The sequence below is a fragment of the Hemibagrus wyckioides genome, linkage group LG17 (genome assembly GCF_019097595.1).
Source record: "Hemibagrus wyckioides isolate EC202008001 linkage group LG17, SWU_Hwy_1.0, whole genome shotgun sequence".
Classification (NCBI taxonomy): domain Eukaryota; kingdom Metazoa; phylum Chordata; class Actinopteri; order Siluriformes; family Bagridae; genus Hemibagrus; species Hemibagrus wyckioides.
In genome coordinates, this window is record NC_080726.1 from 19,001,056 (window position 1) to 19,016,574 (window position 15,519).

The window sequence follows — 15,519 nt, forward strand, 5'->3', positions numbered from 1 at the left end:
GCAGTGATCTGAATCACTGACTTGCATTTTAATATATTTAATATATTTTTCCATGAATGTGTATTAAATTATTCTCGATAGTCAATTCTCTACATTTCATAGCTTTTCTCTCGGTTGCGCTGCTTCAAGTAGTGTATATTTATGATAAGAGTATTTATCCAATCATATTGGATTAATTCAGGAAGGACACCAGTGAAGGTCTAGGTGTGAAATGCACAGTCCGCCACTGATATAAAGTATATATAAATAAGTAAATAACAAAAAATATATGTTGTTATTCTTTTTTATTACTTATTACAGTACTGGCGCTGTAAACTGTTAATGCAAACTGAGATCAATTTAAATATGCATTAGAGCTAACCTTTGACTCCTCCTCTCCTGTCGTGAGCGCGTGAGCATCTTGGTGTGCACTCCTCTGCTTTCTCTTGGTGTTTTTGTGGAGGTCGGACCGGACATGGCGAGCCGGAGAGTGGGCTTCTGTCTGAGCGTGAAGAAACGGCGGAGGATGAACCTGGGCGCGTTCGCTCACCTGTGCGCGTGAGAACCGGAAACTTGATTTTCAACTTTATTTTAAGTTAATTAGAGGAATGTTAGTGCTTTACATGGCGTATAAGGCATCAATCATTTTATATTCTATTTAATGCATGTATATAGAAAGGAGGAACATGTAACTGTAGCGCATTAATTAGCTAATGTGCACTTTTACACTCTTTGCTGCAACATATAGAGCACATAGTATGTATTGTGCCTTTTATAGTGATCAGGAAGCCTAATAGGGAGTAGAAGCAGAAGTCCTTAAAACTCACATTATTCTTCGAATTACTGTCTCGTGCACGACTGCGTGACGTCATTGTTTCATACAGCTTGTATGTACGTATAAGTAGTATATGTAGCACACATACACATACATAGATTGTGGCTAGTAGTGAGAAGGCTTACACTCCCTACTGACCATATTGACTTATTACTTACCCTGTAAAAGGCACTTCTGGGCAGAAGGGTGCTGAAGCCCATATTTGCATTTTTATTAGACATCCAGCACACTACATAGTGTCTAGATTTCTCTATGATAGATTATATAAAATGGACATTAGCAGATATGCTGCTATTAATGTGGTCATGTGGTTTCTATTTACAGTACATAATGTAGTATTTAAAACATATACCCTATATAATTAGTACTAGATGTCTAATTAAATAAAAATAATAAAGTAATTAGGACTCAGCTCCAGCCTCTGAGTATATGTACTGCATATGCATCAGGTTCAGTAGTCTGACACCACACTGAATTTTTTTTTCTATTTAAAATTTGAAATATGTGCTGAGTGGGAGGGGCTTAATCTCTCTCGCCCCTGTCAATCACAGCAACATTAGCCAGTTGTGTGCATCTGTGTGGAAGAGGCCAGATAGCACTTTCCTTGGTGTTCAGGTGACATTCTTGAAGGATTTAACGTCAGACTTTGCATTTACATTCACATCAGGATGTTTGATAATGCAAAAAAGGGGGTATACCAAATATTAAGAAGTTCTGAAATTTATGTAAATATTGAAGAAGATTGAACTTTAGACTCACATTGCTGATATAACTTCAAATGGAAAAAAAAAAATTGTATTGCAAAATAAAAGTATCCTCACAAGTGGCCTCATACTTTTGCAATTATCAGGAACATGGAGCTGAATCCCAATTAGCATTTTCGGACATCTAGTGGACTAAAAAGGGTATGTGTAATGTACAGATTAAGTACAACAGACAGAAGATTTGTTGATATTAATTTGGTCATTTGGTCTCTCTTTAGAGGCAGAGGTATTGAGGTGGTTGAGGTAAGTCTGTGTTAATGGATCGTTGTTTAAGCATTACATTTCTTACGTAATTAGACAATTACATAAAAGTTTTTCTTGCTTCAGTTAGAAATGAGCTGTCAATCAGGCTTTGACTCATTAACAACTAATAAATAAATCATCCAAAACATCAACTAGTAAGTTACATAGTCACACAGGGAGTCAATGAATTAGTCAAATAATACATAAATAAATGAGCCAATAAACAGTGAGGCAATCAATCAATATGTGTTAAAGTTAAATGTGATTTGGTGAGTCAAATAGAGTGTCAACCAAACAATTAGTCAATCATTCAGTGAATTATTAAACAAATGAGTCATACAATGAATCAATTAATAAGTAAATTAGTGAGTCAAATATTACGTCAGTAAAGCAGTGAGTCAGTCATTAAGTCAATCAAAGAGGCAATCAAAGTCACCATTTGGTCAGTAAGTCAAACAGAAAGTCAGTCAATGAGTCCAACAATGAATCAATCTGTGAGAGGCGCAATGGGTCAATCAATAAGTTAGTTGCTAAGTCAACCACTGAGACAAACAATTAGTGAATCAATGAGTCCAATAATGAGTCAATTAAACAATTCAAGTAAATCAGTGAGTAAATCAGTGAGTGAATTAGAAATTCAGTGAGTTAAACAATGCATCAATCATTGAGTCAAATAATGAGTCAGTCAATGAATCAGCCCAACATGGAGTCAAACAATTAGTCAATCAGTGAGTTAATCACAAGAGCGCCAGTAGATCACAGTGTCAGGATGGTTACACCAGAGACACCAGCACCTCTTCAATCACTGGTCATTAAGCTTTAAAAAACAGATATCATTGTACACACACACACACACACACACAAACAATCTTTCTCTCTCTCTCTCTCTCTCTCTCTCTCTCTTTGTCTTTTGCAGGTGGTCCTGCTTACATTAGTGTATTCACTGTCACAGGCACCTGCACAACCTCTCTCTCTCTCTCTCACACACACACCAATTGTCCTAATTGTCCTAAACAATAGAATCCATGTCTACTGATTTCCAGTGTAAGATAATAAAGTGTGCTGATCACAGATTAAAACAGGTAAAGATTAGTGCTGTGTATTTGTGCTCTGTTTTCTCTTTTTAACAGGTCCCACTGATACTTAAAGTCTTCTTTACAACCGCTGAATGTCTGAGAATCACATATTTATTTTTTCACTCAGATAGACCTGAGTCAGCCGATGGAGTCTCAGGGCCCGTTCGACATCATCATACACAAACTCTCCGATGTGATTGTAGAGGCGGAGCATGACAGCCAATCACAAGAGCTTCTAGACAACTTCCAGGTAACACAGCCAAACATTAGAGTATAATTTTAATACACCACATTTTACCAAAGCATCATTTGGTAATGAATATATTGCGTTAAATAATTATACCCCATTAAGCATCAGTTTCTGGAAAGTGAGATTTGAAGTAAACTCATTGAGATCAGTTAGATAATTCATGATGTCACCTAATCATCTAACCAGATAACCTCACAGGTAATTGATGTGATTCTCCAATAGGTCACTAACCAGAATATCCAAAATCATCCAGTCCATTCATTAAATGGTTAATCCGGTAAGATTGTCCAATCAGACCCACTAACATGCCACCAGCCATACTGTTTAACCACAGTTACCAATCACCAATCAGGATCATCCAAATGGATGCCAAAAAGATCACCAAATAATCATCTAAAATTCATCCATCTAGCTTATTCAGTTAGATGATCCAACAAGTAACTAATTAGATGCTTTAGTAGATCACAGGTCAGATGAAAATGATCTAATCCAATTAGATCATGAGATCAAATCATCCAGTAAAACATCCTATCAGTTATTTGAATAGGTCTTCCAGTTAAGGTATGCATTCAGATTATCTATTTATCCAATTAGGTAATCCGATAGGTGATCTGTTCACACCATCACATCAGAGGACTGATTAGATTCAACAGGTTAAAATCAGACTATCCAGTTAGATCATCCAATTGGATCATCCAATAAGGCATCTTATCAGTTTATTCAATAAATAATCTTCTTAAATTGTCCAATCTGGTTATGATCAACTTGGTCACCTATAACAGATCATCAAAAAGTAATTAAATCATCCACTTCTTAATTAGATCCTCCATCCATTGTTGCTACTATTTTTATGTCTTTGTCTTCGCGTGTGTGTTTGTGTGTGTGTTTATTTTATTTCAGACTTATGTGTCTAAACACCCTAGCACTGTCCTGCTGGATCCACTGCCAGCCATGAAACAGTTACTGGACCGCTTTGCCTCATACAGAATCATCAGCAAACTACAGAACACACTGAGAGGTCCAACACACCCCAAATTGAGCTAAAGCAAAAAATAAAACAAAGTTAACTATGTAGTTCTGTAACCAATCTAATTGCCTAACATCCAAGTTATCACAGGGTTAATGTGAGATTAGCATCAATGTAGAGCGCTAGTTTTGCATGAATCCCTAATTCATACTAGTTAGCTGTTTATAATAAATGTAGCTGATATGTTATATTTGTGTGTGTCTGGGTCTGTGAGGTTTCCTATGTTAAGCATAAACATCATTAATATTTGTTTCAGTGGCTTATTTTGGTTTAAAAAAATATTCTTCTTCAAAATTTTCTTCCTTTTTATCCCTCATATACAGGAAAGAGTATCTGCTGCCCACCGTATCTTGAAATTAACACCACTGACATGTTGGCCATCCAGGAAGCAGTGGACAGGAAGCAGCTCACTTACCCCTTAAGTCAGTCACACTAACATTAACATTGCATCATGTCTGTATGTATAGCTTAAAGGCTAGCTTGTCTTCTTGATAAACTTTTACTTTAAATCTACTACCAAAATGAACACAGACACAAACTAGACAGCTAGCTAACAGACTAGTGCTAGAAATTAAGAGCACTCACTGCCCATGAATTTTATAGAGCTAGCTGGCTTTCCAGGAAAACTTTTGCCTTAACCCCACTTGTACAAATGAACTAACATGCTACTTTTTAAAAACTTTTTAAAGCAACCACAACTTATTTGATCAAAAAACCAAAAACCACAGCTAGCTAACATGGTAATGCTAGCAAGTAAACGAAGGTAGATTCCTGGAGAAAGTTATCAATAAAGTTTCCAGTTAACACTCACCAATTAGCTACAACTAATGAACACTAGCCACTACAAACAAATGATGAACTAGTTAACCAAAAAACATTCTAGCTAACACTATCGACAAAGCTTGCTAATAAGATAATGCTAGAAAATAAATACACTATATTGCCAAAAGTATTCGCTCACCTGCCTTGACTCGCATATGAACTTAAGTGACATCCCATTCCTAATCCATAGGGTTCAATATGATGTCGGTCCACCCTTTGCAGCTATAACAGCTTCAACTCTTCTGGGAAGGCTGTCCACAAGGTTTAGGAGTGTGTTTATGGGAATTTTTGACCATTCTTCCAGAAGCGCATTTGTGAGGTCACACACTGATGTTGGACGAGAAGGCCTGGCTCTCAGTCTCCGCTCTAATTCATCCCAAAGGTGTTCTATCGGGTTGAGGTCAGGACTCTGTGCAGGCCAGTCAAGTTCATCCACACCAGACTCTGTCATCCATGTCTTTATGGACCTTGCTTTGTGCACTGGTGCACAGTCATGTTGGAAGAGGAAGGGGCCAGCTCCAAACTGTTCCCACAAAGTTGGGAGCATGGAATTGTCCAAAATGTCTTGGTATGCTGAAGCATTCAGAGTTCCTTTCACTGGAACTAAGGGGCCAAGCCCAGCTCCTGAAAAACAACCCCACACCATAATCCCCCCTCCACCAAACTTTACACTTGGCACAATGCAGTCAGACAAGTACCGTTCTCCTGGCAACTGCCAAACCCAGACTCGTCCATCAGATTGCCAGATGGAGAAGCGCGATTCGTCACTCCAGAGAACGCGTCTCCACTGCTCTAGAGTCCAGTGGCGGCGTGCTTTACACCACTGCATCCGACGCTTTGCATTGCACTTGGTGATGTATGGCTTGGATGCAGCTGCTCGGCCATGGAAACCCATTCCATGAAGCTCTCTGTGCACTGTTCTTGAGCTAATCTGAAGGCCACATGAAGTTTGGAGGTCTGTAGCGATTGACTCTGCAGAAAGTTGGCGACCTCTTCGCACTATGCGCCTCAGCATCCGCTGACCCTGCTCCGTCAGTTTAAGTGGCCTACCACTTCGTGGCTGAGTTGCTGTCGTTCCCAAACACTTCCACGTTCTTATAATACAGCTGACAGTTGACTGTGGAATATTTAGGAGCGAGGAAATTTCACGACTGGATTTGTTGCACAGGTGGCATCCTATCACAGTTCCACATTGGAATTCACTGACCTCCTGAGAGCGACCCATTCTTTCACAAATGTTTGTAAAAACAGTCTGCATGCCTAGGTGCTTGATTTTACACCTGTGGCCATGGAAGTGATTGCAACACCTGATTCTGATTATTTGGATGGGTGAGCGAATACTTTTGGCAATATAGTGTATATCCCTGTTGTTTATATTCCATATATTGCTAGGTTACATTCTGGATAAAAAATATTTTAAAGTCACAAATAAAAAAATTAAAACTTGCTAGTTATCAGGAATCATTAGCAATGCTAGCAAATAAAAGAGACTATATTCAATCGAAATATTAAATATTGATATTTTTCTAATGTTCACAACACTATTCTTTGGTAAAAAAGCTTCCTGGAGAGACTTGCATTAGCTAACTTCCTTTCCCTGTTTGCTAACTTTTATTTTTTTTGTTTTGTTTTGTTTTGTAGTCTGTAAAACCAGGGTGGCTCATGGATCCCGCTCACATGAGGTAAAGTTCTCAGTCATTCTGTGAAACTATCACCACACACCACGTCGGGTCTATTGGTTGTGTCCCAAATCACCTTATTCACCACATAGATTATATCACCTTCAAATAGCACAGTGCATTGTGGGTATTCTCTCTCTGTAGATGTCTCTAATCTTCAGTCAGGCCGGTCTGAGAGACGCTCGTCCTCCCTGCGTGCTTCAGAGTTTTGTGAATCATGGTGCCGTGCTGCACAAAGTGTTTGTCGTGGGTGAGCAACACTTCACTGTGGAGCGGCCATCGCTCAAGAACTTCCCCACTGGACCCTATGGTGAGTGCACACTACCACAATCACACCATGGCTTTATTTCAGTACCATTTTCACTGCACGATTATCAAGTCAGCATGAGGAATGGTCTATTACTTTATCAACTTTATGTTCCTACTGATGGCATTTGTGGGTGTGGCCAGTCGAGCAATTTCTTAGCTCTGAACGCTCATGTGAAGTTAGCTAGTTAAATGAAACAGTGCACTAAGTGATTGTTTGTGCTAGGCTTTGTATTGAACTTCACTGACAGATTTCACTTTCACTCGAATGTCTCTATACACTGCAGTTATACGTTTTTCTTCCATTTTGTGCATAAATGGGACCGAATCATGGGTAGTTGTCATCAAAGTTTGTAAAATGAGGAACTGAAGAATCGATGCACCACAAGGACCATAAAGTTGGTCTGAGGAATCGTTCCAATAAATTAGCATACTTGGGAAAGTCCCAATTCTGCTGATGAATGAAAACTTTAGAAATATATAGTCTGATTTGCAAGCTAGTAAGCTAGATTTTATTTTGCCAGATCATTAGCAAGATACCTTATGGTACTTAGGATATAATTAGAAGAAATCTGAATTAGCATTTAGGCTAGTTAGCTACAGAAAAAGAATATATTACTCAATGCTTTGACAGAAGGCATAGGTTTTTATCTTCATGTATCATGTACATTTGTGCTTAGACAGGAAAACCATCTTCTTTAACAGCCACGAGGTATCTAAACCCGAGTCCTGCTCTCATCTTACTGCAGTAAGCAAGTTATTTTAAGTCTAATTAATAGAAATCATGTTAGCATAATTATTAATAAACAAATGACTTATTTTCATTAATAGCGTTTTAATTACATGCTGTTAATAATTATAGGTATAACAATGATGATATTGTACAACATTGTGCGATTTTCACCTAGCTGGATGAGACCATGCCTCGAGTCCCTGCTCCGAGTGATGACGCGATGGTTGCCATGGTGAAGGAGCTGAGAGCGGAGCTTGGAATGGCTTTGTTCGGAGTGGACGTCATTATGAACATAGACACGCACACACTCACCATCATCGACATTAACATATTCCCTGGTGAGGCCATGCACCACAATCAGTGCAACACAATCAAAAGCAAAGACATTTTGTATATTTCTGTGGAACTGAGTGCAACAGCACCACCAGTGGTTATAAGAGAAAGAGGATATTAGATAGCAAGGTAGTTTGAATAGCAAAGTTAAGGCACAAAGTTAGCTCAGTGTTGTACAATATTAAACTATTCTCCTGTTTTATTTTTCCTTGCAGGCTATGAGGGTGTTCCTCAGTTCTTCTCCTCGCTCCTCAGTCACATCGAAAACCTGCTGGACACATCACACGATACCAAACATCGATCTTCTTAAACTACCGCTAATCCATGATGCCCATTTGTTAGCTAGCATGTTATCATGCCACCTGGAAGTGTTGGTAGTTCGTTGCTAATGCTGTAATGAATACGTTTCTATGGGAAATTTTGGAATAGTTTACTCCGCAAACTGAACACAAGCTACAGCTACAGGTTCACACAAAACAGTATGTTTACGTGTACCGTATGGGGGCGTGTGGAAACCTATTTCTATCAAATTTAAGGAGGAATCCACCTGTCACGAAAACAAGAACATTAATGTCCATACATCCATGATGACAAGAAGATCAGGTGAAGATTCCCTTCAGAGTCCTCTCCCTGATCGCCAAGATTTTTCAAGAGAAATTTAAAGAGCGATGTCGGTATGTAATCAGGATATTTCCCTCCTTGCCAGTAGAGGTCACACTCACTAGAATAACAGCACAAGCTCTGTTCCAGGTTTTAAAGTATGTAAAACTTGAATTGTTGTAAAGACTTACATTAAAGCTGTTTGTGCTTGTTGTCATGGTTACACTGGTATAATTAAGTTATGTTGGTGTGATGCTGCCAATCCAAACAATCAGATTCTGACTAAGTTTTGGTGATACAAAAGGAAGAGTCTGAAACACTGCTGTCTCCATGGAGGTTTATTTTATTATTATTATTTATCGGAGAGTTTATTGCACACTGAATCCATCGTCTCACAATGGATAAAATCAACATGGCTACTGCCTCAAATCAGCAAAGAGATGTTACGCTTGTACTTATTGCCTTCTTTCTTCAAATCTGCATGTCGATGCAAGACTCATATCGTTTTGAATTTTTTTTTTTAAAAAGTGCTAAAGCCATTATTCGTAAAACCACAAACTAGTCTTGTCTCTGAGTGAGAGGTTCAAAGTGCATGAGTACGGATGCTGAGAATCAGGACATGACCAATTCTGACATCACAGTTTTGTTTTCCTTTCTCCTTCGAACAAATTATTGATAGATACAGAAGATTGCTATTGACAATACCATCAATTAAGCCCATTCAGTATATAATACAAATAACACACACATTCAGCTCTCAGGTGGATTTCTTTACATGTGCAATATAGATTTTGTATATTAACATGGTCTGTATATTCAATATGATATTACATCACTATTATTATTACTCGTTAATACTCATTTCAAAAGTGTCTGCGGCTTGTACGTTACATATATACATGTATCATTTCAACATTTTTATTTAAACGGCGCTTATTGCAGGCGTTAGCGACCAGAACGGGAAAAAAAGTGCATTGCTTTTAAAATGTTTTAAATAGTTTTCATACCCTGACTGACACCACTGTACAAAAAAAACTCACAAGGTTCATCAGGGGATGACAGATTGATCTTAACACTGAGATAAAGCTCACAACTTTGCCAAGAGTGTGTGACTGTGCGTTGTGTGTGTGAGCTATAATGGCTTAGGAGCCCAATCCTCCTTGGCTTGTTTAAGAGAAGTGCAGTGATGCTTTAATCAGGGAGCGTGGCGTAACAAACACACACACACACACAAACACACTTTTAACTTATTTTTACACTTTATATAGAGCTTTGCTTTGTTTATTTGATGATTAACGCTATGATAATGCTAAACTTCCGGATGACTCTACTATAGGATTTGTAGTGTTATATTCTCTTTAGCTTACCGTAAATACTGGAATATAACGGCTACCGTAAATACCATAATAAACAGGCAAGGGCATTTAAAAAGCAAAAAAGATTATAAAACATATGTCACTTTGCTGTGCAAGTACTAGTCAACATTAGGATCTGTGAACACACACACAGCCAGGTTCCCTGTAAAAAAAACTTCACCACAGCTCTCGCTTAACAGTCTGAATGCGTTCTAACAGTGTAAGAGCCAAATACACACACACACAGCGGCATTTAGAAACACTACATACGTTAGATAAGAATTTAAATCACAAAACTCACCACATTATACACACTACTCGAGTCCTATCAATTACTGATAACTGATCAACGGAAAAGATACAGTTTTATGCACAAACATACCCCAACAGATAAGATTTGCATCAACTAATGAGAACATTTAAATCTGTGAGTCAATCACTTTAGGCCACACCTCCTCCGCTGATGTTTCTGTGACACCAAACTCCTTTGTGACGTCCTTTTGACCGTGTTTTTATACATAACAGTGAGTCATATAGTGAGTCAGAAAACTTATTTGATTCTTTGATCCACTCCAATAAGCCGATTCATTCATTCATTAGTTCTTGCATTTATTCCACCATGCTAAACTGGTGGCTATACGATTCCACTACTTGTTACCTACATGAGACTCTTACAAATGGCTGTTCGGTTTAAACTGATTCACTGATTCATTTTACTCTGAATGGTTCATTTTGGCTCGTGTTAATTAGCAGGATTTACTCATAATTGTGAATATATTGTTTATAGAATTATAAATATAGAATTATGTGTATACACACACACTACACAGCACTAAGAGTCATCACTGGAACTATTACAGAAAGAAATTGTGTATTTCTGTGTGTTTGTGTGTGTTTTAGAGAGCAGCTGTTATGGCTTGTATCTTGTGTGTGTGTTTGTGTGTATGTGTGTGTGTATATGTGTGTGTGTGTGCGCACAGGTGTTTAGCCCCTGTGCAGTTTCCTCAGTTCAGAAGCCACTCTTCTCAACTGGGCTTCAATCTCCAACAGTTCCTGTCAAACACACACACACAGGTCAATTTCCCTTCATCACACTATCTCGTCATAGATTATTTTCCAATAAGCTCAACCCTTAAATGTTTTACATATATCAGTTACATTTTTATTTATATATGAATTTTTAAAACCTCTGATTCGGCTTGGTCCTCATCCTCCTCCTGGTCTTCATCTCCATCTTCCTCCTCCTCGTCATCATTGTATCTCTCCTTCTCGAACTGCCGTGTCCTCTCATCGCTCGCTTTTTCCATCTCCCTCTTCTGCTGTGGCTCTTTAGTCTCTGGGCTTAGGTCTTCCTCCTTTGCCCTCTCTCTCTCTGTCGGCACTTCCTGCTCCTCCTTCGCTCTCTCCATCTTCTGCATCAGCTCCTGCAGTTCCTCCTCCTTCTCCTGCCTCTCCCTCATCTTCGTCTCGTCGCTCGTCAGTGCCTGGAGCTCGAGCTCCACCTTCTCTTTCTCCGCTTTCAGCTCCACCTCGTTCTCCATCCTCTCCTTCTCATCCTCTTCCCTGTCTTTTTCTGACTTTTCTTCCTTTTTTCTCAGCTCTTCCAGTTCCGTGTCAGCTTTTCTTCCCTCTTCTTTTTTCCGGATCTCCTCAGCCAGCAGTTCTTCCAGCTCTCGAGCACTTTCTTCCTCCTCATCCTCATGCTCCTGTTTCCTGTCCTCAGTCTGTTCTTCTTCCCTCTGTTTAGCCTGTTTCCTGTCTTCCTGGTCATCCATGTCATTCAGGTCGTACTCCTCCGTCTCCCGAGTGTATTCACTCTCTCTTTCAAGCTCTGCAAAAAACATCCAGCAAGGGTTAGGCTGTGTTCTTCTCCACAAACTTACTATAGACATAATAATTAGTATGCTAGTATGAAAATTGGAAAATATATTTAGTTTTTTGCCAAAGCACATGTCACCTGTCAATCTCAGTGAAGGCAGCATGGACATTGTGTTTTCACACTAAAGGGGGTGTGGCCTGTGTCTGCCAGTCTTAATGAAGGAGGCGTGGCCTCTGTTTTGTGCCTGTCATACATACTAAACGATTCATGGTCTCTGCACCTGTCAGTCTGAGTAAAGGAGGCATGGCTTCTCAACCCTAGACTGCTTTATATCTCTTATATGTCGTGTGTGTGTGTGTGTGTGAACACTGACCATGATCAACCAGGTCCTGTAGCTCTCTCAGCAGACCCTGATGCCGCTCTTCAGCAGTCAAAATGTCATCTGAAAAAAGTGGACACACACACACACATTTAATCATAACCACTTACCTACTGTAGACAACCCTGTAGTAAGGAAAGCACGAACACTTACAACATTTAAAAATGTGTATATTGGTAGGCAGATCAGAAACTCACCTGTCACCTGTCCATCACAGCCTGCAGGGGGCCAGTGTCCATCCGTCCTCATGCTGGAATCCTCCAGACAACTGCTTCCCTAAAAATATTACAGTTGTTGATATATTAAATTCTTATTATGCTGTAAAGAAAAGGTGATAGGTACATGAGTATTTATGTATGAACATGGCTCTGACCTTCACATCCAACAGGGGCAGACATCCGACTGTAAAACAAAGAAAGAAACATATGATCATTAATATGGCGAGGATTTCTGTGTAGAAACATTTAACATTTTTGGGAGGAATCTCCAGTCATCAGCTAAGAACAGATGCAAACATATAAAACAACATATACAAAACTTAGTTTTGAATTTAGTAGTGACAGAATAATTCCTTCACAGCTACACAGATCAGCCATTACATTATGAGCAGTGACAGGTGAAGTGAATAACACTGATGATCTCCTCATCATGGCACCTATTAGTGGGTTGGATATATTAGGCAGCAAATGAACATTTTGTCCTCAAAGTTGATGTGTTAGAAGCAGGAAAAATGGACAAGTGTAAGGATTTGAGCGAGTTTGACAAGGACCAAATTGTGATGGCTAGACCACTGGATCAGACCATCTCCAAAACTGCAGCTCTTGTGGGGTTTTCCCGGTCTGCAGTGGTCAGTATCTATCAAAAGTGGTCCAAGGAAGGAACAGTGGTGAACCTGTGACAGGGTCATGGGCAACCAAGGTTCATTGATGCACGTGAGGGTGAAGGCTGGCCCGTGTGATCCGATCCAACAGACTGAGCTACTGTTGATCAAATTGCTGAAGAAGTTAATGCTGGTTCTGATAGAAAGGTGTCAGAATACACAGTACATGACAGGTCAGGGCTGTTTTGGCAGCAAAAGTGGGACCAACACAATATGAGGCAGGTGGTCATAATATTATGCCTGGTATGCCTGTATGACTACGTTATTAAGAAAAATGCCTCAGATTGAATCAGATGTGATTTATCCAATCATATCGCGGCTTATTCAATGGTGCCCCGTATATGGTCCAATCAAAGCTCTACTTTTCTCCCCAGCAGCCGTTACCTAGACTATAAGTACTAATTTGTTAACATTTAAATCAAATGTGAATCTGAATGTTGTACAGTATTCAAAAACTATTACATTTTTAAATATTTATAAGCTGTCAAAAAGTTGAAGCTTTTGTCGACATCAGGCTACACGCCGTAAACACTGACAATCTTCACCGCGATAAATTGAGGCTGTATCCCAAATGTATATCTACTTTCTGCGTCGGTGTACTATAATATAACGACTTCCGCAAACTAATAGTGTACTAGATGGTCACTAGTTAGTCATTCGGTATTCAGCCTTAAAGTGCCGACTACAAGTGCCGACTTTTAAACCTAATTTAGCGACCATGTATCATCTGGCTCAAATAATGAATTATCAAACATTCTTCGATAGAGAAAATCATCTATTTTGTATATATATATATATATATATATATATATATATATATATATATATATACACATACACACATATATACGAACAAAAACAAAACAGCAATCACGTGCACTGACACCTGCCACTGGCGCGAGAGCGATTATTCTCGTGCGCGGGAGATTAGCATAACGGTCGTATCCCAAACGCCTCCCTATTGGGCCTCGAGTGCCCTAGCTAGGATGTTACTCGCCCTTACGCATGTTACGGTGGAGGAGGATATTTGGGATTCGTCCGCAATCTTTCTACCGTTAAACGCTACTACTATACCTGAGATTTTACGTCAGTTTACGTTATGTTACGTTACGTTATTCATGACTTACGTAATGCGTAGATAGTTCAAGTAAACAATTTATAAACAGTTTTAATATAACGTCTGTAGCCGTTTTGTCCTAAATCTAACAATTTCTTGAAAATACAAAATGTCTCTCTGCACCCTATATAGGAGCACTTTATAGGGTGTGAAATAATGGCGTAGTAGTTTGGCTAGCTTACTATCAGACCAATAAGGAGGGCATTTGGGATGAAGCCGAGTGCTATAAAAAATTAATCCAAATTGAATAAAATAAACAAATAAATAAATTAAATGTGCTTTTTGCTATATTTCTCGAGTCCTACCAGAAAATTGTTCGTCTTTATGGAGATACATATATTCGTATAAATTAGAGCGATTTAATTAGAGCGAATGTGCACGCGACTGCGACAAATTGCAGTTCCTCTGGGGGAAAAACAATGAAAGTTAAGTCTTACCTCTGTTGAAAATGCACAATAATGCAGGCAAAAACAGGAGCATGGTGGATTAACCTTGGAATTCAGAGACGTGGTTTAATTCAGGCTCGTCCTTAAACCGGATTCAGCGGAGGAATTTGAGCTGAACACCGTGTCCGAGGAGGCTGAGAGCCGGGTTGCCAGATTGGAGTGACCTGATTTAAAAATAAAATCCCGCATAAAATGTACTATTACAGTAGATAGATAGATAGATAGATAGATAGATAGATAGATAGATAGATAGATAGATAGATAGATAGATAGATAGATAGATAGATAGATAGATAGAATAACAGAAAATAACATCTACTACTGTTTTGCAACGTTTACCCCTATATTTGAATTCGTGCTCCGAGCTGTCTGTGTACTTGACCTTTTATAATGTTTGTGGGGGTCACTACATAAGCATTTTTCACTTTACTGTTGATCAACTTACAAACATGAGTACAAAGGAAATTGTTTTTCTGAAAACGCTGTAAATTTAAATTTGGTTTGACATACACAAGCATTTACACAGCTTCACTTAAAGTTTTTAGTTATGCATGACAATTCCCCATCCATCCATCAATTCATCAATCCATCCCTCCAGGACCCCCATTAAAAAAAAACAGACCAGCAAACATTATTCATGCATAAATCTAATTTAAATATTGTTTCCAAAGATTTGAAAGATTCCATACGAGCCCAAAATCACCCTTACTCCTACTATGTGGAACTAATATCATCCTGGCAACCCTGGGGGCGTGGAGTGTAAAGGTAGAGGCGGAGCTGTCCACGGAGATGTGGTGCTGAAACACAGACTTCCTGAAACCACACAGCGAGACTGTGTGCGCGCGCGCGTGAGAAAAGGACAGGAATAGAACGCTT

At 39.0% G+C, this 15,519-nt stretch overlaps 2 protein-coding genes across 6 annotated transcripts; one reads left to right on the plus strand and one right to left on the minus strand.

Annotated features, from left to right (window-relative positions):
* The first annotated feature begins 416 nt into the window (after positions 1 to 416).
* Positions 417 to 9,065, plus strand: LOC131367547 (inositol-tetrakisphosphate 1-kinase-like). Of its 5 annotated transcripts, XM_058412908.1 has the most exons (11): positions 441 to 537; positions 1,665 to 1,719; positions 1,797 to 1,821; positions 3,025 to 3,147; positions 4,048 to 4,165; positions 4,498 to 4,596; positions 6,638 to 6,678; positions 6,820 to 6,985; positions 7,662 to 7,729; positions 7,890 to 8,052; positions 8,263 to 9,063. In XM_058412908.1, the coding sequence occupies exons 4-11, from the start codon at positions 3,043 to 3,045 to the stop codon at positions 8,355 to 8,357; spliced, it is 855 nt and encodes a 284-aa protein (XP_058268891.1). In that variant the 5' UTR covers positions 441 to 537; positions 1,665 to 1,719; positions 1,797 to 1,821; positions 3,025 to 3,042; the 3' UTR covers positions 8,358 to 9,063. The 5 variants fall into 5 exon arrangements, with proteins under 5 accessions (XP_058268889.1, XP_058268892.1, XP_058268891.1 ...); XM_058412906.1 differs by lacking the exon at positions 1,665 to 1,719 and having other exon boundaries at positions 417 to 537; XM_058412909.1 differs by lacking the exon at positions 1,665 to 1,719 and having other exon boundaries at positions 425 to 537; positions 3,029 to 3,147; positions 8,263 to 9,064.
* Positions 8,971 to 14,779, minus strand: LOC131367548 (uncharacterized). The gene is made up of 6 exons (XM_058412911.1): positions 14,635 to 14,779; positions 12,574 to 12,602; positions 12,398 to 12,476; positions 12,195 to 12,263; positions 11,190 to 11,833; positions 8,971 to 11,055 (listed from the first exon to the last, which is right to left on the minus strand). The coding sequence occupies exons 1-6, from the start codon at positions 14,675 to 14,677 to the stop codon at positions 10,987 to 10,989; spliced, it is 933 nt and encodes a 310-aa protein (XP_058268894.1). The 5' UTR covers positions 14,678 to 14,779; the 3' UTR covers positions 8,971 to 10,986.
* Positions 14,780 to 15,519: the final 740 nt, after the last annotated feature.

Bases quoted from the DNA above. Each gene is read 5' to 3' on its own strand.
- LOC131367548 (XM_058412911.1), bottom strand. From the start codon at position 14,677: ATGCTCCTGTTTTTGCCTGCATTATTGTGCATTTTCAACAGAG. The intron at 12,477-12,573 runs GTCAGAGCCATG...TAATATTTTTAG, and splicing joins TGCCCCTGTTGGATGTGAAG to GGAAGCAGTTGTCTGGAGGA. The intron at 12,264-12,397 runs GTGAGTTTCTGA...CACTTTTTTCAG, and splicing joins CTGTGATGGACAGGTGACAG to ATGACATTTTGACTGCTGAA.
- LOC131367547 (XM_058412906.1), top strand. From the start codon at position 455: ATGGCGAGCCGGAGAGTGGGCTTCTGTCTGAGCGTGAAGAAACGGCGG. The intron at 1,822-3,024 runs GTAAGTCTGTGT...TTTTTCACTCAG, and splicing joins GAGGTATTGAGGTGGTTGAG to ATAGACCTGAGTCAGCCGAT. The intron at 6,679-6,819 runs GTAAAGTTCTCA...CTCTCTCTGTAG, and splicing joins ATGGATCCCGCTCACATGAG to ATGTCTCTAATCTTCAGTCA.